At 31.7% G+C, this 27507-nt stretch overlaps 1 protein-coding gene across 3 annotated transcripts in view; it reads left to right on the top strand.

The window, feature by feature from the left end:
* Positions 1-5140: 5140 nt before the first annotated feature.
* LOC111058568 (translation initiation factor IF-2-like) overlaps positions 5141-27507 on the top strand; it is a 91453-nt gene continuing 69086 nt past the window's right edge. The window contains exons 1-2 of one of the 3 annotated variants that reach the window (XM_039442825.1): positions 5141-5653; positions 9714-9973. In XM_039442825.1, the coding sequence (XP_039298759.1) occupies positions 9903-9973 (71 nt within the window). In that variant the 5' untranslated portion in view covers positions 5141-5653; positions 9714-9902. The remainder of the gene's footprint in view (positions 5654-9713; positions 9974-27507) is intronic. The other 2 variants (XM_039442827.1, XM_039442826.1) reach the window with 2 other exon arrangements.

The raw sequence follows: 27507 nt of genomic DNA, 5'->3' as shown, positions 1-27507 counted from the left end.
GCTTTGAACTGTAATACCGAGAAACTTTGCATTGTCAGGTTGTAATCTAAATCCAAATTCCAAAAGTTGAGTTTTGTCCTTATTAAGACACAATGAATTAGAAGCTGTCCAATCTTCAATTATTTCATTAACCGTATGTAAGCTACCAGAAAGACTATTATTTTTCATTTGAACAGCTAAATCATCAGCAAACATAAATGGTTTTACATTTTTACAACTGATTGCTGCAGGAAGATCATTAACATATATAATGAAGAGGATAGGACCTAGTGTGGAACCTTGTGGAACACCTGATAACACTTTTAAATAATTAGAAAAACAGCCATCCGGATGGGCTCTGATAATAATAATGTGTGAATCCAGTTTCAGACCACAACATTCATATCTTCCCACATTTAGAGAGCGTTTCTATAAGCTCACGCTAGAGCGCAGCTGCTCATTGATATTCATAGAGTTAAAGATACTCAGCAAGCTGAACACTATCGAAATGCACTCCAATTTTGCAGTAGAATAAATTGCTCGAGAAGAAAATGACTCGTTTACAAGCTCTTCGACAAGTTGTTCAAATGTGACTGCAGATAAACATAGCCATAAGCCATTGGAATACATTAAATAAAGTCTAATTTACTTCAATATATGATAAAAAAATGCTGTAATAAGCTTCCAGTACACTTGAAGCTCTCAACCAGAAGGATTTCACTTGATAAATTCAAAACCGACCTTTACAAATTTCTAATAGACAAAGCCTATACTCTACAGTAGAACTTCGATAGTACATCTCAAGGTACCGCTTAAAAATTTACTATTACGGGATATGTACTGAATTAGGGTGTACTATATCGAGGTTATACTATTCACTGTACAAGAGTATATTGAGGATCTTATAGCCTATAAGAATACGAATTTCATAGTATATTTATTCATATACTGTATCACTAAATTCACTATCATAAATTTAATGCAAAATCAAGTACTATAAAACTATTGAATTTTTGACTAAAATGATCTAACTATACTTTGTTCAGTTCATGTGTTCATGAATACTCACACAGTCTTCACAGAAGTAAGTAACGTCTATTCAAATGTATATTATGACTGAATTTTGACACTGTCTATCTGTCTAAACACTGTCAATCTTAAATGTATCTCGATCATAAATCTGAAAATGTATCTCAATCATAGATCTCTCCCTGTCTAATCCCAGTCTTTGGCAACGACTTCAAGTATTTAGTTAAGTTTTATATGTTTTTGATAATCAGTGCTCTTAATTCTCTAAATAATAGTAATAGATAAGTTGATAATAATTAATAAACAAAAATAAAATATGAAACATATTGATTTATTATTAATAATTTCATCTATAGTGTGGTCCACGTTATAATGGCAGTGAATAAAGATAGAAGAATAGCGATACCGATTCTCTGCATTAATTAATTATATTTCTACACTGTCAAAAACATAATTGTCATCGTTGTGGACCTAGAAAAGGATAGTATCACCGGCTTTGTCGAATGATAGACAAGGATATCAAAACTAAAGTTGATCAAATACTGTCATTATAACGTGGACCTCACCATAAGTACTTCTTTGCTTTATTCATCCATGTTCTTGATTCTAATCAATATTTAACTCAACTTTTACAAATCAGATTTTTGGCCGTCATCTTGGATTTTTGTATGATGACAAAAATTTTCAAATTGCCATCATGGATAATCTATTTCTACACATCTTCACGAATAGATTGATACCATTTTCAAGTCTGTACCTTCAAGGAGTCATGAGTTAAATGATTTTTTAATTGTTCATGTTTGGCATATGGTGAAAAAAGAGTGTTTTCCGCTGCAAACAGTAGACTAGTTTTTTTCTCTTTTTTCAATGACGGTCCAGCCGTAGAATATTGACTTACAGCCTTCAACTATAGTAATATCTACGTTGTAATGGCAGTATATAAAGATAGGAGAATAGCGATGCCAATTCTCTGCATCAATTAATTATATTTCTACACTGTCAAAAACATAATTGGCATCGTTGTGGACCTAGAAAAGGATAGTACCACCGGCTTTGTCGAATGATAGAAAAGGATAGCAAAACCAAAGTTGATCAAATACTGTCATTATAACGTGGACCTCACTATAGATGTCATTTTGAAGCTTCAGAAATATTCTACAAAAATTCGCCAATAATATCGGTGTTTGTTCACTCTGAATACATTTACAGAGTGAAAAATAAAATTTTGTCCCCAAAAAATCTGATTTCAAGAGTTTGAAGTTATATTCACCATAGTAAATGTTGTTGGAATTAGATAAATTTTTCGGATATTGTAGTATGATTATTTTGGAGTTTCCAGATGGCTGAATTGATCCGATATCCTCGACATTATTATAATTACAGACGATTTCTTGAGAATCGTCATATTTTTGCTGCCATCTTGTTTTTTTATGATGACAAACATTTTTGATATTGGGATCATGGATAATCTCTTTCTACATATCATTACAAAGAGATTGATACCATTCCCAAGTCTGTCTTCAAAAGTGTGTTTTTCACTGCAAACACTTCTTTTCTCTCTTTTCCGATGACGCTCCAGCTGTGGAATATGGACTTACAGCCTCCAACCAGATGCCATTTTAAAGCTTTGGAAATATACTAAAACACTGTACCAATAACATTAGTCTATGTCTACTGCGAATACATTTACATGGTAGAAAGTGAAATATTGTCCCCGAAAAATGTATGTTTCAAGTTTTTGAAGTTGAATAAATCATTAAAAGAGTGGTCGAAATGAGACGATTCTCTCGAACATCATAGTTTGGTTAATTCTAAACACTTTGATGATAAAACCAATCCGATATCTCTCACAATAATTCAATAGCAATCGATATAAAAATTTCTGTCAATAATGACCGCCATCTTGAATTTTTCAATGATGTCGAATATTTTCGTTGTTTCCATCATCAAAATTCTTATTCGGCTTGTTGTAACGAAGAGATTGAGACCATTTGCAAGTCTCTATCTTGAAGTAGTCATGAAAAAATCGATTTTATTGTTCTAGCTTGTTACCTCATGCATATGAAAAAAACGCACCAGAAATCATGCAGGGTTTTTTTTTTGGAGGGCGCTGGAATAGTATATTTCGCACCTAGAGCAGAAAATGAGATTTTTCCAGCTCGAAATCGGGTTTCAAGTCCGAGGCCGTAGGCCGAGGACTAGAAAAGATTGAGAGCTGGAAAAACATTTTTGCCCGTGGTGCGAACGATATTTTTCGCCACACTACAGGTATTGCTGACAAAATAAATAAAGAATACAAAATAAAGAATACTCGTTAAGCTATCGTACCTATCTCTTCATTTTAGTGGTAGAAGATTTGCAGTCAGGATTTCAGATTCTTTTAAAATTTCACTTGGAATACCACAGTCATCTTCAAGCATTTTTGAAAATTCGGAATGCACTAATCAACAATAAATAATTGAATAAAACTGGTTGCGAAGCGAAATAGTTTGATTCGAATCTGGAACTAAAATCATGGCGACTTCAGCTTATTATGAAAGTGGACACTCGCCCGATCTAGCGGATGACTTATTAATAATAATTAGCGCGTTGTTTCCAGCCATAAGCGGCTGGAAAGAGACAACTTTCTGGCCTAGACCGGAAAGAAACCCTTTTCTGACGTCGTCTGCAACAAGGTCTTTCAGATCTACGTAGGGACTGGAAAACAGCTGCTTTCTGTGCAGTGTGGCGAAAAACTCATTTTTTGACGTACAGCGCATTAATATATATCGTTCTAAAGTTGAAAAAACGCTCTAAATTTCATAGATTTGAAATTTCTCTGTATCTCTTGCACAAAAAAAGTTATAATAGAATGAAATTTGAAAAAATAGAAACAAATTTTTTTGGGGGGGGGGTTTTGAAGGTTATAACTTAAAAATATACGTTTTTGAGGGAAAATTTATAGAACATAAATTATAGAGGAAGATTTCAAAAATATTTTTGTCTAAAAAACGGTTGAATATCTTGAACAGTAATTGAAATACAAGCGATATAGCAAAACCCTGAAAATCTTGGCGGCCATCTTGTTTCCGAGGTGTTTGCCTGTGATTTCGTCTTATCATCTTCACGATCCTTATTATGCTAGACCTAACTAAGAAATTGAGACATCTTCCACGGCTGTTACTGAAAAATGACCACGGAATGACATTTGCGCCCGGACTAAATAGATACCGGTAGTCTTATATTTTATCTATATATTTTCAACATGTACCTACAGGGTTGGGCAATGAAGAATGAAGTACTGATAATAGCGTCATGTGGTCACATTATTTGAAATAGCAACTGTTCAAAAGGTAATATTGATAAGATATCCAACAAAGAATATCATCAGTACACAGTTGAATATTGTCAAAAATACAGAGTTTGGCAGTGAAGTATATATATAATTTGAAATAACTTTCACGATTCATCATCCAAACTAGAAATATTTTATCTTCAATTCTTTTTTCTTCCCTTGTTCTTCAATTCATGTTGATTGTATAATATTCTTTGAATCTTGGAATATTCTTCCACAAATGGATTGTTACCTAACAAAGCTCCATTACATGCTTCATTTAAATACCTAGGGTATATCATATTCCATTCAAAAATAAATTTCAAACCACTGGACCTTCCCACTTCATATTCCAGGGGTAGGAGCCCCGTCATTGCTCCCCGTTTTATATGAGTATGCTCTGACAAAGACGGATCTTTCATTCAAGGTGACTAGGAGAGCGCCCACGTGTTGTAAAAAATATTCTCCTATGCGTTTGTTTTTCATTTTTCAATACATATTTGAATTTGAAATGTATTCCCGATCCTGATGATGCTTCTGACATAAAGAAGACCAGTATAGGATGAGTACTGAGTTGAGTATACGCTCTGTTGCGTCCTCAGGTATTGTAACAAATTTTTTGAGTAAATAATGAATAGTTGTGAGGTAAATTAGTGAATATTGTATCTAATATACGGTAACTAGGTTTGTGATTGAACTGCCAGCCAACTGCGTGTAGCGTGTAGCATCCAGCCCCCACCTCTTTATGACCCCACTCCGACAGCGTTCACCCCTCTGTGCGCACTGGATATCGACTCGCCCAAGCCTGTTTCAAGTATGAAGCCTATCTAGCTGCTGGCCGCTAGCGGACAGAATTTCTGAGTTTTCCCAGTGTTGTTCGAGTTTAGGCGTAGTTCGTTGACTTTGTTATTCATTTATTGTATTTTTTATAAATTTTCCTCGAAGTGTGTGATGTGTATTTTTGGTCGCGGACGTGATGGCAAAGTATTTCTCGAATTCGCAATGAAATGAGCGCCTATAAACATGCAATCGACGAGTGTTTTTCTTTTGTCAAGTGATGAAAAATCTGTGAATGATTAATTTCAATTAAAAATATTCTAAAATCACGAGTGTTTTACGGGAACTAGTGATTGTTTCTTAAGTATGGTGTTGCGATGCCATTGCCTGTTTGGAATCTTAGCTTTTTGATTTCGCTGTGTTGCTGTGATGGAATAATTCAATTTTCCGTTTATGATTTTCCCGACGTTTGCAACGTGGCCCAACTACTCCCTGTTTCGAATAAGCACACGTACGTAGCCAAATATGGCGGAAAACAAATCTAGGTTCAAGAAGGTACATATCCAAATTTATTTAATTAAACAATAAGAATCGACATTTTGTCCTACACTAGATTTTCATTGCTAAGAAGATTTGAGTACCTAGTGTACCTGAGTGCGTATCAAGCAAGATAAGGCCTATTATGGTTCCTGGTTTGTTTTGATTTTAATTAACTTACATTCGATTGCCTTGCAATATGTTACGTAGCCTATAATTCTATGAGTGGGAACTCAAATATTATTCTGTATTTTCCTAACGTAACTTAACGTTACAATACCTACTACCGTACTGCATGTAGGCCTATAAAATTAATTGCATATTATCCAACTTGAAACTCTAATATTGTAGACTAGTTCTTTTTTTATTTACTGTATTTAATTAAGCTAAAACGTTTATCTCGACAAGATTTCAATATACTATTTTTGGATATTACCTATTTTATTAAATTAGATCTATTATTTTTGGATACTTTTACTCAATATCCAAGCATTATCCTAAATTGCGCAACCTTATACGATGTTTTTCAGAACAAATACATCCACATAAACATGTTTGGCTCAATTTATACTGTAGTAAAATATTCATGATTGATCTGAATTAATTTTGAGTAGTGCGCCGTCTTCTCAATAAGTGCGAATAATTTATGTTTCTAGTTTCTATTGTTCAGCATTGAATTTCAAATCATTTACGTACTAGCTTCGGAATTAAAATTACTTCTTGTTAACTGAATTAAAATGTAATATTATTTGCAATTCTGCAAACACAAGATTTACTTGCTCTGTTTCCTTATAATTTTGAAAATTATCTTTCCGTTGCCCTAATAAAACATATAAAAAAAACCTATAAAGAATTTCGCGCAAGCCTAATTTGAATAAGATTCCCTAATAAGATCTAGCGTAACATTTTTAGTATGGAAACTTTTGATTCATTCAATAATATTGAATATAGGCTAGTCTTCAACGATTATGATGATAATTAAGCTATAATTATAGAAAGTTGAACTGCATGCCATTATTTCGAAATTCCTGATTAGAATCAATACGGTAGTTATTGTAATGTTTGTTCATTTAGCTTGGTACATTTCCTTTGAAAGCTTTATGTTTCTATTGATTTTCTGTCTAATCGCTGAAAACTGAGGTTTCAACGGAGGCCATATAGTAGGTAATGTCATTTCCTGCGAAATAGACTATCGTATGCTTTTTCGAGAAAAACATTTTCATCCACCTGATTTCTTACCTATTGATTGTGTCAGTTATTGTAAAGTCAAAACATCTCTAAAATGATTTGAAGCACCAATATATTATTTAATCTATACTCATAATTAAAAGTATTCTGTATTACGGTATGAAATATCCAATATTACAAAAATGTGACTCATAACTTATTAGAGAATAGTCCAAACTAATTACTCATTTACGGAAGCGTAAATACCGTATTCAAGTAACAACGCATATCACGCATTGCACGTAAAGTTTACTAAATTATTCGTATGATTTGTTAATTGTTATCAAACGAAAAATAATTATGCATATCATAATTATAAAATTATATATATATTATTATTATTATAATTATATTATTATGCATAGATTGAAAACCAACTTGACATTGAATATCAGTTCGGAATTCAAAACGTAGATAGGGCCTTTACATTTATTTAATCGAAGAGTTCAACATCCTTTATCTACTGACTAGATAGGATTATATTCAATTCGTTAATTATTATTCTTTCAGTGATCTATGAACATTTATTGTGTAATGCAGCCATGCGATAAATTGAAATAAAATTTTCAAATATAGATTTTTTGAATATAAAATAGTACAGTACCTACTATATGGCCTCCATTAGAACTTAAGTTTTCAGTGTTTGAAGTTTTAAATTTTCTTCCTTCTTTGAATTTAATAATATTAAAAATGTTAATATTAATTATATGAATACCCAGAACCCAGCAGTAAATTACAAAAGTTTGCTCATAAACTTGATAATAATGATAGCAGCATGATGATGATATCCATGTATTTATCATCTCGAGAGTAATAGTAATTAATGACTGAAACAAATAATTAGTCAAAAATATCCTATTATAGTTATGAAATTCAAAAAATAATTTGGATTTGTATTTTCAAACGAGTATTCTGGATTTCATTCGGGTTATAGTAACAATGTAGGTATACAACCAATTTAAATTGACTTTTTCGATTTTTAAAAAGTTGGATTCTCTAATATTTCCAATAAGAAGTAGGTAATATCGAATCCCAGTAATTGTGAAAGAGTTCTACTGAATTTGAGTATTTTTCACCGAGTCCTTCTTGAAAAAATAAAGAAGCTAATAAAATAAAGTAAAAACACCGTAATATGAATTTTGAGTTTATTTCGGTAAAATATTTTTACCGAATTGTGTAAAACACCAACGTTCTCAATTTTCTAATTCAACTACATAATTGTATGTAGAATATCATCCCAGATGTGCTATATCCCATTAGTGCTATAATAGTTTCAGGGTTAAAGGATTAGAACGAAATGTATTTTTTTTTTAATGAAATTGAAAACATCGCAAAATATGTTCTTCTTTTGAATATTACCTCTCTCAGAATTATGGGATGGCGTAATAAGTCAGAATTTGACATGGCGAATATCTCCTTTCTATTGGTGTCCAAATCATTTTTATCCGACCTATAGTTATTTTTTTTTATAATTAATGATTATTTTCATCAATGTCAAGATATTTTGAGCAGAAAACATTAAATTTTCGAGATGCTAGAAACTGTTTTGTTTCAAAATATGGGTGGTGAAATCGAGAAATGTTTTTCAGGAATAATTGAAATTATTCTCCCAATTTTCAAAAATATTAGAAGAAAGTATTTTTGCCTCTCATGAGTTTCAAAGTCAGGGAGAGTGGCTGAATGGTGTGTCACCATAATAGCAGGGACCAACAATACTTGAAAAATTTAGTAATTGCAAGCCTCATGATTATGAAAGGTGAAAATTACAACCCTACCTCAAATAATCTAGGCAAGCTGCCTCTCTCATGGCAGTCAGCTGCTTGCAGTTGTAATAGCCTATACAAGTCATTAATATCTTAGTCAATTTAGTTCACAATTATACCATACAGCCCCTCTTTTAACTTTGAAACTCATGAGAGGCAAAAATACGTTCTTCCGATTACTTTTGACAAAAAATTGGAAAAATAATTTCAATTATTTCTAAGAAACTTTATTGCTTTAACCACTCATCTTTTGAAACAAACACGTTTCTAGCATGTCGAAAATTTAATGTTTCCTGTTCGGAATGTTTTGTCATTGACGAGCATAATCATTAATTGAAAAATAACGATGGGTCAGATAAAAATGATCTAGACACCAATAAAAATAAGACATTCTCCCAGTTATTTTTATATAAAATTCTTACTCATTACGACATCCCATAATTCTGAGAGAAACATATTTCCGCGAAGTTTTCAATTTCAACAAAAAAATTAAACTTCCTTTCAATCCTTCAACCTTGAAACTTTTCAGCACTACTGGAATATCGGGGATGATATTCTACATACAATTCTGTGGTTAATTATACATTTGAGAAAGTTGCAATTTTTACACAATTTGGAAATGCCATTATGGAGAGCCAAGTCTCAACATATTTAATACAAACTCCACTGTAGATGCCAGGCTACGAAAACATAGAATACCATTTTCAAGACCATTTTATTTATCTCTTTTCTGTATAGGGCTACTTTTATAGAAATAGAAAGAGAAATAAAAATCTTAGAACCCTTTTTGAAATATTTAATCACAACATGTTCCACTTGAAAATGGCATCAATGTCCGAAACATGTTGTGATTAAATATTTCAAAAAGGGTTCTAAGATTTTTATTTCTCTTTCCATTTTCAAGACATCTAATTTTTCCAATGAAGAGCTCTCTCCAAATTAGTTTCTGGTAATTTTTTAGAATGTAGGACAAGTGTATGATTCGGAAATATTGTACTCTGGGTACTCGTGACTATACTGTGTTCCAACATTGGCCGCTATAATTATTTCTCTTAAAATCTTATTCGAATTAATGTAATTTTCTTTAGTGCTTCCGTCGCAGCCTTATATTATCGGTGCTGGTCTCAACAAATAAACGACGATTGTTGCGATTTCAACTGTGAAAACATGAACTGAAATGTTTGATCGGCTCATATCGGTCCGAAAATGAACGTTATCAGGATTTGAAAAAATAATTTGGTGGTGATGATACAAAGGGGGAGTGAATAGTGAGGTTAATGGAGATCCATACCGGAATGCCTTCTCAAGCACAGATGGCCTATGCACAACGGACCACTGCGCTTCACAGGTCAGTTATTTTCACTATTTATTTCATTCATTTATCTAATCACTTGTCGCAAAGCATAATCAAGTAAATATAGATAGATCACTCATTTACAATACATTTAGAAAGATATTACAGTCTCCTTTTCCATGCTCGAGCTTGCTTTTTTTTGGGGAACTATAGTTCCTAATGTTGTAAAATCATTTTATTATTGTATAGTACATTGATTTCTTTTGCATAATTCATGAGGTGTAAATAAAATGAAGAATAAACTTGGTTTAAAAATAAGACGGTCCCTGCCAAAATTCAAGTAACTTCATTTTGCTGCAGTTAGTAACTGGGTGTGGGCAGAGAGTATAGAATGTAAATTCATATATACATTATACACATTAATTTACACATTTACATTATACTTTCACATTAGTTGGTAGAAGTAGTAGTCCTGGTGAGAGCTATCTTATTAATATTTAACTCATTATTATATTAGAAAAATTTGCTCATTAGTCTTTTTAGACTAGATTTCAATGTAGGTATTAAACAAAATAAATTAAGTTATATACTCTCCGGGTGTAAATTTATTAATTTAACTCATTATATTGCTCAAAAAATTGCTCATTAGTCTTTTTAGACTAGATTGCAATGTATTTAAAAAAATACATTAAATACTCTCTGGGTTTAAGTACCCTGGGATGATCATAAAGTAATTGAAAATTTAGAACTGCTGAAAAACTGTTAGCACAGTTGTCGCGTGTTTAGTGTCCATGAAATGAAAATACAAAGAGCAACATCAAATACAATCACTTAATTTCAGAGGAGATATAAGAATATCAATAAAATTGATGTGTTTTCATGATTTTAGTCTTCAAATAGTTATTATTACACCTAATTTTTGAAAGTGAAAGATGGAAAATATAATATTCTCATTCAATATAAGCAATTTGAGAAGTATACTCAATATAAACTGCATAAACACCAGTTATGATTTTGAGCTACATTTTAAATAACCAATCTTTGAAATGAGTTTAGTTCTTGTACAACACAGTGATAGTCAAAATCATTTTCATATAAAGTTCAATGAAACATGAGGCGTGAAAAAATGAAGTCTTGTTACATGAGAGAGATGTTCACAGTGAGGCTCCTGAGTTGTAATATTTTTGTATATTACCAATAACAATAATACTGTATAACAATATATAAAGGGTAGTTAGACAGGAGACAATTGTTGAGATGATTGATAAGAAAACTGCAATGAACTTTGAATGGTGAGCAAAAATTCCTTTCAATTTCCATGTCAGCTCCCATTTATCAGATAAGCCTATACCATGCAACTCACAAAAATTGTGTTTTGCGAAGTTCTCAAAATTTTTGGGTAAGAATAAATGATAACTTATTTGTGAAAGATTGTCTTCACTCTACTTGTAACATAAGTTATTTTTTGAAAGTTTATTCTCTTCTAATTGAAGTTTTAGTTGACATTCGTAACTTAGGAATTAGCCTACTGGAGAAAACGCCGATTAACAAAATCAAGAGATTTGTTCATACAGTGAAAAGCTTGAATTTAAACACTACTATAAACCGTAAAAAAAATTGCTAAAGTTACTTTATAAATAAAAAAACTTTTTTTGGGTTTTTATATTAGAATAATAAACTTACAACTCATGAGTTTCAGAACTTTGAAATATCCCAATCCATTTAATTTCAGTCAACTTGTTAGGATTTTTTTTCATATATGATATTTTCTGAGGTTGACCCATGTTTTATAAAATTTAAATTTGCATGTACACGTACACATTATAGTAGTGTGCCTATTTGTGTTTATGACCATCTCATTTATATCTCAAATCTGGTGCAGTTATCATTTAAAAATATAGTTTCATGTGTTATTTTTTACAAATCCAACAAAATTGCCTATCCTATGAGCTTTTCATGATTCACTTTATGTCCATTTTATCTGAAATCTACTTTCTTTCCATTTTTTTAAAACTTCGCATGAATGTAGTTAACATCATGCCTATTAATTGCTTCATTTTAAGTATGAATTTTTGTGTATTTTCACGATTGTGTGCAGCTTATATTTGTTAAATTTGTGATCATTTACAGGTGATTATGATAAGTTTTCAAAAATCTCATTGTATCGTCAACAAGTAAATATTACAGACTATCTACCAAAGTGTGAACGCGAACGTTTTTTTTTTGTAGGTTGGTCGACGGTGTGTATGTTGGTTGTTCGGAAGAATGAGACAAGAAGAGTTTCTCCGTCTCATTCTCCAATCTCGAAATTGCTTTCTCTAACAATAGTCGATGGGGTTTCCTTCAATTCCTTTCCCATCTATCCTTCCCCGGCACTATAGGTACCATATAATTTTGGAAATCTTAGCATGGTACTAATGGTGTATTCCTGTATGAACCAATATAGTTTACTACGATTTTTTGTTCTTCCACTGTATTCATAAATCTTGGAACAAATATTGCTACATGCTGCTCTCAGTAATATCTACTTGCGGTGAGAATAATCCAAACAAAAATCTAGTATGTAAAATAGAAAGAAGTTTCGGAAAATTGTTAGTAGGTGTATTGCGAAAATAAGGCGTTCCTAGTTTTTAGAATTTCGTCTCGTTCCTCAACTTGAATATCTAACTTAGCCGTAACAAAATGATTATTGAAATCAATCAAAGATTTCAGTAATTTATTTCATATTCTTCGATCACAAATTAAAATTAAATTTGCGTTAACGGTGTTGAAAATTCAATTTTTCAATATATTGCAATAGTAAGGCGTTCCTAACTTTTCTAATAACTCTTATGTATTGTTTCTCAACTTAAGCATCCATATTTGCCCTAAGAAAATTATTAATTCCATCACAGATATCTGTAATTTTTTTCCTAGTCTTCGATTCCAAATTTAAATTAATTTGGCAGAAACGTTGTTAAAAATTAAATTTTGCAAACTTTATAAAAACGGTACTTCAAACTAAAGACATTCCAATACAATGTTTGAATATTTGGTTTCATAATAAATATAGTATTTAGTTTTAATTCCATTTTTTCAATTTAACCATGTCTAGTGTTAGAATTATTCTAATATATCAAACAATTTGAAACAAATGACTTCTGAAACAAGAAATGCATTCAGAATTTCACTGTCGACTGGTAGGTACCTTAATTGTTGAACTAATGAGACATTTTCAATCCGAATTATTATCGAAATTCACATAATATCATGTTATCGTGGCATATTCATCCCAGCGACCACATAATACATTATTGTATTTACCTTAGGGACATAATACATTTGTATTATGTGGTCGCTGCTTTATCCATTTTATTTTTCGGCCATTCAATTTTACTAATCAGCCTGCTGTAGAACAAAACATCAGTGCATCAATATCAGTTTAAGACACTCTCCAGTCTCAATTATATCATGCTGTATTCTCAATTTGAATAGTCTTACAGAAACAGTATAGTTGACCGAGCGAAGTGAGGTCTAAGATTAAAGTCGACGGTTTGGCATTTCTCTTAATGTTTAAATGTTTTTATGTTGCGCATTTATGGCGAAACGCAGTAATAGATTTTCATGAAATTTGACAGGTTTTTCTCCTTTTTTAATTGCGCGTCGACGTATATACAAGGTTTTTGGAAATTTTGCATTTCAAGGATAATATAAAAGGAAAAAGGAGCCTTCTTCATACGCCAATATTAGAGTAAAAATCCAGACTATAGAATTATTCATCATAAATCAGCTGACAAGTGATTACACAGATGTGTGGAGAAGCCAGTCTATTGCTGTATTTCCATAAGGTCTATAGTTTCAATCAGGTACTTGTGGATGAGAATACTGCGTGAGGTCTACTGTTCACTGAACTACTAGTTATTCTTATGCTAGTTTCATATAATATGGTCTAGTTCAGAAAGTTCGGTGAATGCATGATATTTTCATTGAAATCATGTTATGGAATATGGAATAAAATGGATCACTAACAAATTAATAGGCTAATTAGTGTTGTAATAAATTAATTTGTTATAATTGAAATCCAGGAAAACTATCAAATAATAGGAGGTTACATTCGGAAATGGGTTATTTTAATAAAATAGAACTCACCAATCATGTGCAGCACAAATATGGATTTTTCCAAAATATGTGGGAAAGAACAGGTTCAATTATTTGATATGAATTTTTGATTAATTCATCCACAAATATGTAATTTCGCCGTAAATGAAAACACTAATAATCTTGTCTTACTTTATGTTCAATTAAATAGATACAATTTAATAAGATGTTCACTGTCTGAAATACGTTGAAACCCGAGTGCCTGAAACTACACTGCACGCTCCACGTACGTTTCTGATACTGAAATTCAGAAGCTCTCCTTTGCAAGGGCTAAGGTTTGCTTGTTACTTGAGTGACGCATATTTTGATTATGTGACACGTTCCATTGGGCTTAAAGCTTTTTGAGAAATCGATTTCATTGTCTGGGCTGAGTTTTAGACGAACCAAAAAACGTTGGCCTTCCACTTGTGTGAGGATTTGTTCTTTGTCTTTAGGGAAGAGGGAGTGGAGCTCCAATCAAATTTTATAGATTTGTTCATCATCTGGATGCTAAAAGTTACGACCCCTTCTCGCCCCCACCCAACCAATTTTCGAGTCTTCAGGGTAGTTTGGAAGTGAAGATTGGCAGGAATGGTTCAGTCTGAAAATAAACTTTCTACTCGTGATATTTTTTCAAGTTTTTCGATTTGTGTATCATCATGCTATGAAAATGAAAAAGTTTTCTCAGGTAAACATTTTTTTCCGATCATTACTTTTTGAGATATGAGCGCCTGAAGTTTGAATTTTTGGGACAGAACATTTCAAATTCGGTAAGATATAAATCCATGAGATTTAGAGGATGGATTCTTCATGGTATTGTTGATCTAGTAAAACAAAAATTTTCTGAAAATGTCAATTTTTGAAAAAGTTATTCAATTTACCAAAAATAACTCAACTAAAAGTTATTTTTGTTTTTTTAATAACTATCTTAAAAATTGATATTTTCAGAAAATTTTTGTTTTAATAGATCAATAATACCATGAAGAATCCATCTATCCTATAAATCTCATGGATTTATCTCTTATCGAATTTGAAATGTTCTGTCCCAAAAATTTAAACTTTAGGCGCTCATATCTCAAAAAGTAATGATCAGGAAAAAAATGTTTTCCTGAGAAAACTTTTTCATTTTGATAGCTTGATGATTTACAAATCGAAAAATATCACGAGTAGAAAGTTTATTTTTAGCCTTAACTAGTGAAATTCATGTTGAAATGGAGGGAATTTTGGAAATAGGTTGACTCTGTTTTTGGGGAATTATTTGGTCATTGAATGATCAGTTTCAATTATATCTAGCTGTTAGTACTCAAGTATAGTATATAGTATATAATATACTATAGTATATACTAGCTATATACTATCCTTGGTTAGTACTACAGTAGTCCTACCTGACTGTTGTTCCCAATTGTTGTTTGTTGACTGGTGCCTTAAACTTGAAAATGTGATGTTTTTAAAGAAGAAAGGCTGAATTAATAGATTCTAAATTAATAGATAATGATAATGATATTTTTCTGTAACTAACAAGAAGTAATTAATTTTGACAATACTCTATATTTGTAAACCAAATTATTGAGTTAATAAAATTTATTTATTTTACCATAGAAAAAAGATAGCGTAGCTTATGCGTTTATCTTTTCTCCATGTTACTACGTTAATAATCTTTGATGTGGAAACTGTACATACATTTCAACCACTCACTAAATATGTTTCAATACTTGTTGATTGGAAGTATTGTCCCAAGAATAAAGCAGTTCAAGAGTGAAAAGTAGTAATGATTTCATAAATTTCCAGATTGATTTCAATACAAATTTCTGTCGCAATGAAGAAATTCTCGGCTAATCAAAAAATTCAGTGCAAGAAACGATTTATCCAAATGTCAAATATCAGGTTATGAATAATTTATTTAAAAATTATGTTCATGTGATATGAACAAGGATAGTTGGTATCAGAATAGTTGAATCAGTTTATTTGATGAAGTGGCGAAGTTTGGACAGTAATGTCCACTCTATCACTTAACCATGTCGTTAGCAAAACAATATTAAAAAAGATATTGGTAAAAAGTTCATTAATAAAATAAATATAGTTGATTAAAATCCTCTTAAGTTTTGTATTCTGTGACAATTTTAGTAAACGTATGACTATATTATAGTGTTTGTGCTTAGGACTAACGTGATTTATCCAGGAATGTCTGGTCATTTATTCAGAGATTGAAAATTATGAAATACTGCAGAAATTATCTCCGTTGTTCTGATATCAATAGTTGGGAGATTACAAAGTCTTCAAATAGTATTAGTGGGAAACTTTAGTTTTGTTTATCTTAGCAGAAAGCATCAAAAAGTGATGATTAGTAATGAATGATATCACTCGATGAAAATACACTATCTATGGTGAACGTGATAATAAGGTATCAATGAAATAGATAGAGCCAACTCTGGTTATGAGAACGCACTTTGTATATTATGAAAGAACGGCCATGAATGGATTCAATTTTCCCAGGGTGGATTATTTAGTCTGGCTAAATAATATTATTGTAGCTTAATAATATTAATCGTAATTATCTTATTTAATATTATTGTAGTCTGGCTTCAATCGTAGATTATTGAATTATCACTCAAATGTCGCGACATAAAATGATAAAGGTCGAAAAACTGCAAGATTATGACTTTTCGCAATCTGAGTACTTTGCAATAATTGTTAAGCTGACAGCAATTCTCACGCTTAGGCCGAGTTTCACAAAAAATGGTCAATTTTTAATCGTGATTCATTTCACGATAACCTACCAAAGAAGCCTATTTTTCGAAATAACCTTCTGATTCGTTCTCGTGACATTAATCACGATTAAAATTTAACCGGCTTTTGTGCAACCGGGCCTTGATGTTTGAATTATAAAATGTGAATTGGGGCTCTGGCAATTCTCAAGTTGGTCCTTAATTTTTGAATTATGAAACTGCAAATTCGAATTGAGGCTCTTGAAAAGTTTAATTTATTTTTGAAATCTGGTTTATCTAAATTTGTATCTTAAAATTTAGTATTATGTCAAAATTAAATCAGGCTTGTTGAGAATTCCTTGTAGTTTCCTTGACGTTAGCTCACCGACATATCAGTATTGTGGTACCCAGTACCTGGGTATTTATTAGTGCAGTACTCAATATTTCTAAATTTATTCAAAATTATCTTCTAAATTCAAATAGAGTTATCGGCATGCTACATATGGGTGAATAAGTCATAATCAAAATTAACACAGCTGAAATCACATGACGGCATATAGAAGACAAACAGTCTGAGTGATAACACTCCCAAAACACTAATTAACAGATAGCTGGATGAGAAGTCGTTACAAATTCAGTGTTATCCTGTGTATTCTCAAAAAGGAGGAAGGAGTGAGTCAATTTCGTTTTTTAAAGAACTTGATTTGTATGATTTTTCAAAGAATATGTGTTAAAAAATTGAAGATGATTGATGAAATCGATGGAAAGTAATCGTAGAACAAACAAACCCACTAACTGACAACGACTATAGAGGCTCTAGTCATCACTTCACTCGTTCAATAAAAAATACCTGAAAATAATAAAAATATACATAGTATAAATGCAAACAATAAATAGAAGTGAACAGACTGCAATAGCAGATTTGGATATTATACAATTTGTGATTATTAAATGTTGCCTGAAAATTCGGGGGGGATTCCAATCACACTAAATATCAAATCCATGGTTTGAATAATCTCATTACATTACCCAGCAAAAATATTACTAGTTATAAACGCAATATTAAACATTATAAATAATGGAAAAAGAAATTACACCAGCCATCAATGAAACAAATTCCTGAGAAAATATATGTCCACTTACACCATCAAAAATATTACATGACAAAAATAAAATATTACATTAATATGTCCCAGCAAAAATATTACTAGTTATAAACGCAATATTAAACATTATATATAATGGAAAAAGAAATTACACTAGCCATCAATGAAACGAATTCCTGAGAAAATATATGTCCACTTACACCATCTCCTGTCTATTATTGAATGCTCATCAGTGCTAAGATTTATTCCTTATTTCTTTTGGCTTGAATTCAAATGATCAATGTTCGAAGTACGCAGATTGAACTCAGGCCACTCAAACTTGAATTAATAACAACTGTCAAGCTCGGTCCTGCCAGGTCATTGACCTCAAACAAGATATCATGCTTTCTTATTTTTCCACAGACAAAAATTGAAGAAATGCGAAAGGGTTTCTTCTTGGGAGAGCATTCAAAGATTTTATTGAAAACATTCCCAAAATTCAAGAATTCTTCATAAAGTTTTTGATACATTTATTTTGTAAGAATGCTTTTCGTTTCAATGCAGCAAGTTGTAAAGAATGTACGCTATTTCTCTCGTGGAATGTTTGTGCGCTCTTTAATTAATCTGGGTTTCAAACTTTTCCAAACACTCGGAAAAATGATCATGAAGTTATTTTATGAATATACTTTTACACAACCGCAAGATGTTTTTGTGGCAGAAACAGACAGTAAAAGTTTATTCTTTTGTAAAGGAACCTACATTTTCTATAAAATATTTCATTACTGTAAGCCACTTTTGCACCCCTCCGTACATGGGGATCTCTCTCTCAGCCCTTTGAATAAGTTTTCAACAAAATCTTTCATTTTCTTCTTGCTCTCTCCAATTGCAAGAATAGGGTAGTGGTTTCCGTGGTGTTTTATCGCACTGAAATTTGGAATTTCCATCTATAGTGAGGTCCACGTTATAATGACAGTGGATGAAGATAGAATAGCGATGCCGATTCTCTTCATTAATTAATTATATTTCTATACTGTCAAAAACATAATTGGCATCGTTGTGGACCTAGAAAAGGATAGTACCACCGGCTTTGTCGAATGATAGACAAGGATAGCAAAACCAAAGTTGATCAAATACTGTCATTATAACGTGGACCTCACTACAGCTGTTTAACCTGTTGTCAATATTTGCAGTAGCAGAAATCTTCGAGGTGATCAGGTGATTTTCAGCATTTAATTAGGATTTTCGTTTCATAATAATTATTACTAGAGATTTAAATCCACTCACTTTACTATTCTTGCAATACTTCTTCATGATTTTATGGTGAATTTCTATTAGTTTAATTCTGAGTCTAATTCTATATAACTCCCAAGTCAAATTTCTATTGAAAATAAATTACAGCTATTTAGAAAAGGTTTAGCGAATTATTTGCAGGTTCTTGAAATTTACACATCTATCTATAATTTTGTTGTGATTCAATGATTTATTTCAGCCAAAAAAAGACATTAAGTACATCAGGCTAGATCAATTTACATATAAGTCATATTATTACAATAACAAATATATTATCAACTTGAATTATAGATGGATTTAAATAGAGAATGCATTTATTCAAATGTTTATTAATATATGATTATTATTTAACGAAAATCCCAAATAAATGCTGTATATCACCCCGAATACTTCTGCTACTGCAGACATTGACAACAGGGTTAACAGCTAGATGAGAATTCGATGAGAACTACTACCCAAAAATTAGTTGCCAGCCCGGGAATCGAACCCGGTACCTCCCAATTGCTAGTCAGGAATGCTTACCCTTACACCAAACTGACAATCTCTGGATAGCAGCGCTCATTTTATACGAAGCCAGAGATTGTCAGTTTGGTGTAAGGGTAAGCATTCCTGACTAGCAATTGGGAGGTACCGGGTTCGATTCCCGGGCTGGCAACTAATTTTTGGATAGTAGTTCTCATCGAATTCCCATCTAGCTGTTAACCCTGTTGTCAATGTCCGCAGTAGCAGAAGTCTCCGGGGTGATATATACAGCATTTATTTGGGATTTTCGTTAAATAATAATCAAACTTGAATTATTATCACAGAATGCACTAAACTTAGTCTATGGAAATATAATACATGCAAAATATTCACAAGTTTCAATCCTTAGAGATGAAATTAGTATAGCCTAAAAATGTAATGTGGTTAACTTGTGAATATAATAAATAAAATAATTACTGTACAGATGAGCTAGTATCATCGAATTGAGGTTGGCCTCCCTGAATTCATTAATAGAATAGGAGGGGTTGGAGATCAACCATGACTTCAACCTTCTATTGAAAGTCACAAGGGGCAGGCTTCTCATTTCGTTGGGTAGCATATTATTAAAAAACCTTATACCAGATGAGGGAAATCTTCACTTGTTCGCTCCAATCTGACTCTTGACTGGAATATAATATTCTGGTTTCTCCTTGTTACATGACCGTGAATTTGATGATTAGGGAATAGAAAATAATAATGCTTGATGGGAAAGGTTCAATTAATGAGATAATTTGTAATAAATTTTGGAAGATATTTTATATTGAAAAGCGTGTTTTTCTCTAAGAGTGATCTTATTAAGATTGAACTTGATATTGTTAATAAAGGTAAACTTGACTTTTTAAATAGAATAGAATACAATATAATCACTTTGAACAATTAATTACGACATAGCAGTCAGGTATTTATATAAATAAAAGCTATTAGCTTCTACTTACATTAGTGTAGTACATCGGACTCTAGGCCCTTCATCAACACTCTGTTGATGGGCTACACTAATGTAAGTAGAAGCTAATAGCTTTTATTTATATAAATACCTGACTGCTATGTCGTAATTAATTGTTCAAAGTGATTATTTAACAAGCAGTTCGTAATGGAATCAAACATTGAAGAATACAATATAATTTATAAGCCGCTGTTTTGTTAGTTTCATTCGATAATAAAGAATCTTTCAGACCGAGAATACATCTAACTGAAAATAGATCATAATACTTCTACTTAATACTTCTAGATAATATTACTTCTTCTAAACTTCTATCTTTCATACTCTACTAAAGCTCCATAAATTTAATTTGAAGGTAACTGCGAAATCTTCCATCTACTATCCTTATCTATGTAGCCAAACATTTCTAAACCGATGTCTATTAAACTGTCCCTCATTATATTTGAGTAAATAATTAAATTATAGTTTCAAGTAATCACCAAGTGTAGGAATGAGTAGAAGCCCTAGATGCTTAATATCTTCTTGCCAAACACTATATAGTTCAAAATAATTAAATTATTTTTAGGTCGCTCTGTATTCGTATCTATGAAGTAGCCTCACTGTAAAAAGGTTTGCATAATTCCGTTTTATGATTGGAAACAATAATACAATAAGGAATGCATGTTAGTAGTGCTTCTTTTCAACGTGTATCCTATTTTACTACATTGCTTCTATCTTATCTTCTGTAAGATAAAGGCAATTCAAATATGATTTAAAGACCGGGTATTTGAAGTTGTAGGAATAACGAAATTCTAAAAAAAACAATGTCAATTGAAAGATTAATTCGGATAAATACACTCAAGATTAGGGTCTGGGTCTGAAAATAGTTTATTGAAAGCTGTAGATTCAACAAAAGTTGAACAGTCAGTTACTGATTGTGACAAATAATTTCTTGAGAAATGTTGATCAAGATTACATTCCTACAGCGTGATAAACTAGGGCTTCAGTCACATTATTCTTTCAAAAACAATTAGTCAGATATGATTGTAACGTTATAAGTTGATTACTAATTTCATTAGTTCCAGTCCAGATGAGTCATTTGAATTATTGAAAAAAGGTGTTTTTTGCTGATGATGATGCACAGATGAGGCTTGTGCGAGGGTCATAAGACTGATGTGATGATCTTGAATAATAATAATATACTTGCTAATTAGTTATCTCCATTTTCTTTACAAAAACTACAAGGCTTCTCCCTTAATATAAATTTTTATACCCTTTTTTGTAGTGTTGACTGATATTCAAATTGTATATTCTCACATTCTTTCACATATTATGGATTTCGTTTTGTTATTGATGAAGTTCATCTTTATTATTTGTTGTCTAAAGGCTCGCATGACCTTATTTGGAATATTTGAATGGGCGTGTCTTGTCTCGGCCAATGGCAGTAGAGCTGTGGAGTAGTAGAGAAGGACCAATCATACGCCCGTATTCTACTGCTTAATGATTAAGCTTTCAGTTTACTAGATGATGGATGGTGTAACAAACGAAACCAGGATCTCAAATTATTTTAATGAATTGATGGTGTGACAATATCAATCCGTTTTTATCAAAATTCAATCTCGTTTGGTAATGACCGGTTTTGCACGCAAGTTGAACAAATAAGCTGTTGATGAATGTTGTGACAATGATTTTGGGATATTTGGAGATTTCGAACCTAAATTTGAAGCTGATCTCTTTAGTCATATTTAAACTTTATTGACCTAGTGATAAAAAGCTGAGAAGTTGTTTTTCAAAAGAGTTGGAAAAAATTCTTCAACCCATCTAAACAGATCTGCTACTGTCTAAACTCTAAATAAAGAGTAAATATTATATAACTAGAGGAATAGATCAGTGTCATTTGGATTCTCAAATTCTGGATAGTAATTAATAAATTTATTAGAAGTACTGCACGTTTTCTGAAATTATCTACGACTCTACTCTTGTTCTGAACGTTTTTTCTGTTTTATAAAGATTTTTTTTCTTTACAAAATTTTCCCCATTTTTTTTCAAAAATGTTTTATAAATCTTGATGTTACAATAGGCGATGGCGATAGCATATTAATCAGCAATAGAATGTTATATTTTCTTTTCATGGCGTATTGCATATCAGCCCCTGAATCCAGTTCATTTTTGGACAGTACAGTGCTCCTCTATCTTCTTTTCTTTGAATTGACGCTTTGAACTTGAATAATATATTATCCGAACCGCCAACATTATCAGGCCATTATTCTAGTCTTGAAACTTGATAATGCTGATTGATGAGTTATCAATTCTGAACTTTTTATTTTTGGTATTCGTCTAGTAATAGATAATGGTGAATAAATTGTGATTTGTGGACAGTTGGAGCTTTTCTATAAAGACTAGTGTTGTTGAGTTGTTTAGATCATGGCTGGACTTTTTGTTGACATGGACTGTCGGTTGCCGGCATTCTCGGGTTAACAGGTTATCTTTCCTTGGGCAAAACTAACTGTATTTTTAGCTTGACCTGAGATGACAGTTTATGACTGTATTCGTGGAATGGATTTTCCACCACCCACTTTGAAAAACAAGCATGATTCTTGATTCGAAGATTCACTATCCAACTTTCATTCATTATTATTACCGTAACACTATAAACATAAATAATGATTATACAGAAAACTGAAATTCTTCGCCTGAATTTGCTCAGAAAATTTATTGATCTTTTTTATACATTCGGTTCCTACTCTGGCTTCATTAGTTTTAAAAGGACTTCAGTTTTTATTTGCGTAAATAAGTTTAATCTTTAATTAAGTTTGTAGCGTGAATGTTGATGTGGAACTTTTCCATAATTGAATAGACTTAAAACGTTGTCAAAAATCCACTTTAATTAAATAAAAATTAATATTTTACAGGAGCATGTACTGTAACTTACAGCTGATGATGTGTGAGCACGAAAGCATGCTCCTGTAAAATATTAATTTTTATTTAATTAAAGTGGATTTTTGACAACGTTTTAAGTCTATTAAATTAAGTTTAATCTTCTATTATTTCAATTTCAATTGATTAATTTGTACTAAAGTCGTGTTTTTATATAAATATTAAACTTCTGTACCAGTATTTTTTTCCCCCAGTGTTCATCGCTATGTTTTACCAGTTACACCATTTGCAATGAATAGTTTTAATACCATTATTCTTCTCCTTTCTGTTCAAAAATTATATATTATGCTATCTTCGCATCATACTAATTTATAATGTTTTTCCCTTTTACTCTCACTGTCTTTTTTACGCAATTTTACTATAATTCCTTGGATGCTATAACACATAACTAGTCCGGTTATATTATTTACAGTATATTTTATCGAAAATTAATATTTTCAATAAAATTTGTTCATCCCCGCAAGAAAGGAGTAGCCTCATCTTTATTTTATTCTTTTGAGACTAACGACATTGCAATGTATTGAGAAATTATGTTTAATTGGAACGTTACCATGAGATTTAGAATAAATAGTTGGTACTTGATCTGGCCTAATGGCATCAAGTTAATGTTGTCTTATTTAAGTGAATAAACGAATACTCTCATCTCTGTCCCATACGTTTCTCCAATACACTTGGATGTATACAAAACTTTTATGTCCAATCCATGAGTATATGTTTATGTTAATTGAGATTAACAATCTTGAGATTGTACGGACAAGTGAGAGTAGAAATCTTTTTAAATAATTGATGGAAGTTTGTATTGAATGAAGACAATTTGATATTGTCAAAACCATTAATTTACGAGAAAAATTATTTGAGTTTCGGTTGGTACACCATTATCAATCTCTAAACTGATTTAACTTTGGAATATGTAGTATGGGTGAAGCTCTACGATTAGCCATTAGCTGTTGATCAATTGTATATCTTCCACAATATCACATTCACAACAACATCCAAGTTTGTCGTAGATAGTTCAATCTATTGAATTCCCAATGCTTCGATTAGAAACACTCAATTTAAATTGGAGTTTATTTGTACATTTATTGAGAGCAGACAGGACTTGAGTGGTCCTAGATCTCTACAACTATCGTGCTGATAAACTCTGAAAAGTGTCAATTGCAAGGCACATGGTATCTCGAATCTGCGTTGTGCAATTGTGGTAAGAGTTGAGAACTTTCAAACGTTCTAAAGTGGCTATCGATTTATATACTGTTAAATTAATCGTTTAAAACATTAAACCACTCTTGCAAAACGTTATTGTTTGTACACGTCTCTTGAAATTCTCTGGGAACCAGCTCTTGAAGGCAATTGATTCTGTTGATTTCATTTGGTAAAATCGTCTAACAAATTCATTTCTAACATCTTCAATGTTAATTATACTTCATGATTAAATAGAATGCGTAAATTTTGTAGAAATCGTTGATGCTATTATCATTTTGATAGTTCTATGAGTGAAAATACACTCATTCCATGCATACATAGTATGTATTACATGCTATGAAATGAAAACACAAATTGAAATTGTCAACCACTTTTATTATTGTATAATACTATAATATAAACAGAACCTGGTTTGGTTGCCTAACGCATTATATGCATTTTTAAAATAAATTTATTTTCTTACTCAAATTGTAGTTGCTTTCTTATGCATATCAGTAGTGCCTTCTTCATAGTAGTAGCAATTGCTCATTTTTCAATTCCTCAGAATGGTTTGTAACCATATTATTTGCAAAAATATAATGTGTACAAGCGTGAAACTGATTGAATAAATTATATGGATTAAAGTTGAAAGTTAGTTTTCATTGATTAGGACTATTTTTACACTTGGGATGTAAGGCGGAATCTATAAATTATAAAAATCTATCCAATTTTCTCACGTCTGAAAGAGAGTGTAGAGATGCTAGTATTATAAGGAACAGAATTAAGATTTTCCATTTGTTTTATTTCTGTATCCATAGTCACCTAAGAGTTTGATAATTTTCATTTTTTCTACGATATATCCACAGAATATAGAAGTTTTCTCTGGATATATCACAATACACTTCTGTTCTGTCTAGTTCAAGTCTGCATACTCATGGTTTCAATGAAGCTTCGCTGAATAAATTTGAAAATGTAGTTATAAATTAGAATGTAATTATAAATGTTGTTTAAATTAGAATTGGAACCGTTTTGGCCTCATAAGCCTGTGGTACTTTTCTGTAAGTTGTATAATTCTGAATGATTAAATAAATAAATAAGGTTGCTGTTGCAAGTCAGTTATCAAACCAGTCTTGTTGGATTTCCCATTGTCCATGCCAGATTTTAGTGTTAGGAATTAATTTCAATCCAACCTTTAAACTGAAAATTCCTTGCATTAACTTATACTTATGAGTCACAACTGAGTTAAGTTTTCTATAAAATTAGTCATGTGGACCTGACTGTATTGTTGCCTAAATCAGTTTTTTCAGTTGTTTTATATCGCGTCAGTTTTTCATCCAGTCCAGTCCCCATGTTTCCCAATCAGTTCACTGATAATAAATCAGTTAATAATCAATCAGTTCACTGAACAATAATATTAGTGAATGTCTAATAGAAAATTGTCTGTAGTACATTAGTGAACGTCTTTAAAATTCACGGGTATTTTCAAGAAGCCTTTACAGAAACATCTGATTTTACAGATGTACGGAACAGATGGAATTAATAAATAGAGAATGCATTTATTCAAATGCTTTTTTGGATAGTAGTTCTCATCGAATTTCCATCTAGCTGTTAACCCTGTTGTCAATGTTTGCAGTAGCAGAAGTCTTCGGGGTGATTTACAGCATTTATTTAGGATTTTCGTTAAATAATAATTATAGATGTACGGAACATTTAATAATGTGAGTAAATTCTATTCAGTTGACCTCTCTGACAATATCCTGCAAACAATACTGAAAAAGTGTCAATTGAGATTACTTTTTGAGCAATGTGAGAGAGAGAGAATGTATAATTAATGTTAGTTGTTGGTGAAAATGTAATTTATGTTCGGACTCTATCAATCTGTACAGTTGAGAAGCTGTAGCTTTTATCAGACATGACTAGATTTTCCATTTTCCCACTACGTTTTGCTTTGCGAGATTTGAAATTTTTCCAGATTTTCATACGGATGCAATCTGACTGAACTCTCATACTCCCATACATCAGATTCAGACCTTGGTCTTCAGTCTCAGCCGTAAACAGCCAGTGGGGCTAGGGGGGGCGACGTTGCCGGTGAGTGCGGCGTTGCCAGATTGTGCCCACGTTCCCCTCACAGCACCGATCGGCAAAATCGATTCTACTTGGCCTCGTCGTAGTTTGGGATGCTGTTTTGTTGGCTGCCCGTGCTCCTTCTCTCTCTTCTCTTCTCTCTCTGTCACTTCTCTCTCTATCACTCTCTCAATTATTCTCTCTTCACTCCTCTCTCGCTCGCTCACGCTGAGCAGGTGCTCAAACCCCCTGTTTGCGACATTTTTTCAAAATACTATGGCAGTAACCTCACAATATTAACCCTTTGGTTCCATCTGCATCGTTCATTCAGATTTAATTGCACACTTATCACGAATCCAGTGAGAATAACGATTCTGTAGAACTTCCTTTCATAATTACATATCAATATTTCTCTTTTGCCATTAGCCTACACTATTTCTATTGAAAATATCAGAAAAAATCTAATAATAGTTGATAATTCTACCTCTAGACTTACTCCTTAGTAGGAAACATTTTTGAGGAATACATTGAAGAAAATAAATAATCCGCTAGAACTCTTCATAATATCATTAATAAGATTTATATATTTATTTTAATTGCAATCAATAAGAAATTGCTATAAACTATTTTCATTCAATTCAATATTGAAATTCTTCTTGAATGATTAGTTGAAAAGTCTTCTGAAATAGAGTATGTAATCGAATTCGTCACGTACCGTACTTCATGAATTTAATTTTTCTTATTTTAATAGGTAAAGTTGTAATAAAGTTC

The sequence above is a fragment of the Nilaparvata lugens genome, chromosome X (assembly GCF_014356525.2).
Source record: "Nilaparvata lugens isolate BPH chromosome X, ASM1435652v1, whole genome shotgun sequence".
NCBI lineage: Eukaryota > Metazoa > Arthropoda > Insecta > Hemiptera > Delphacidae > Nilaparvata > Nilaparvata lugens.
The sequence above is the reverse complement of the archived record's forward strand: the minus strand, read 5'-3'. Positions and strand labels throughout refer to the sequence as shown.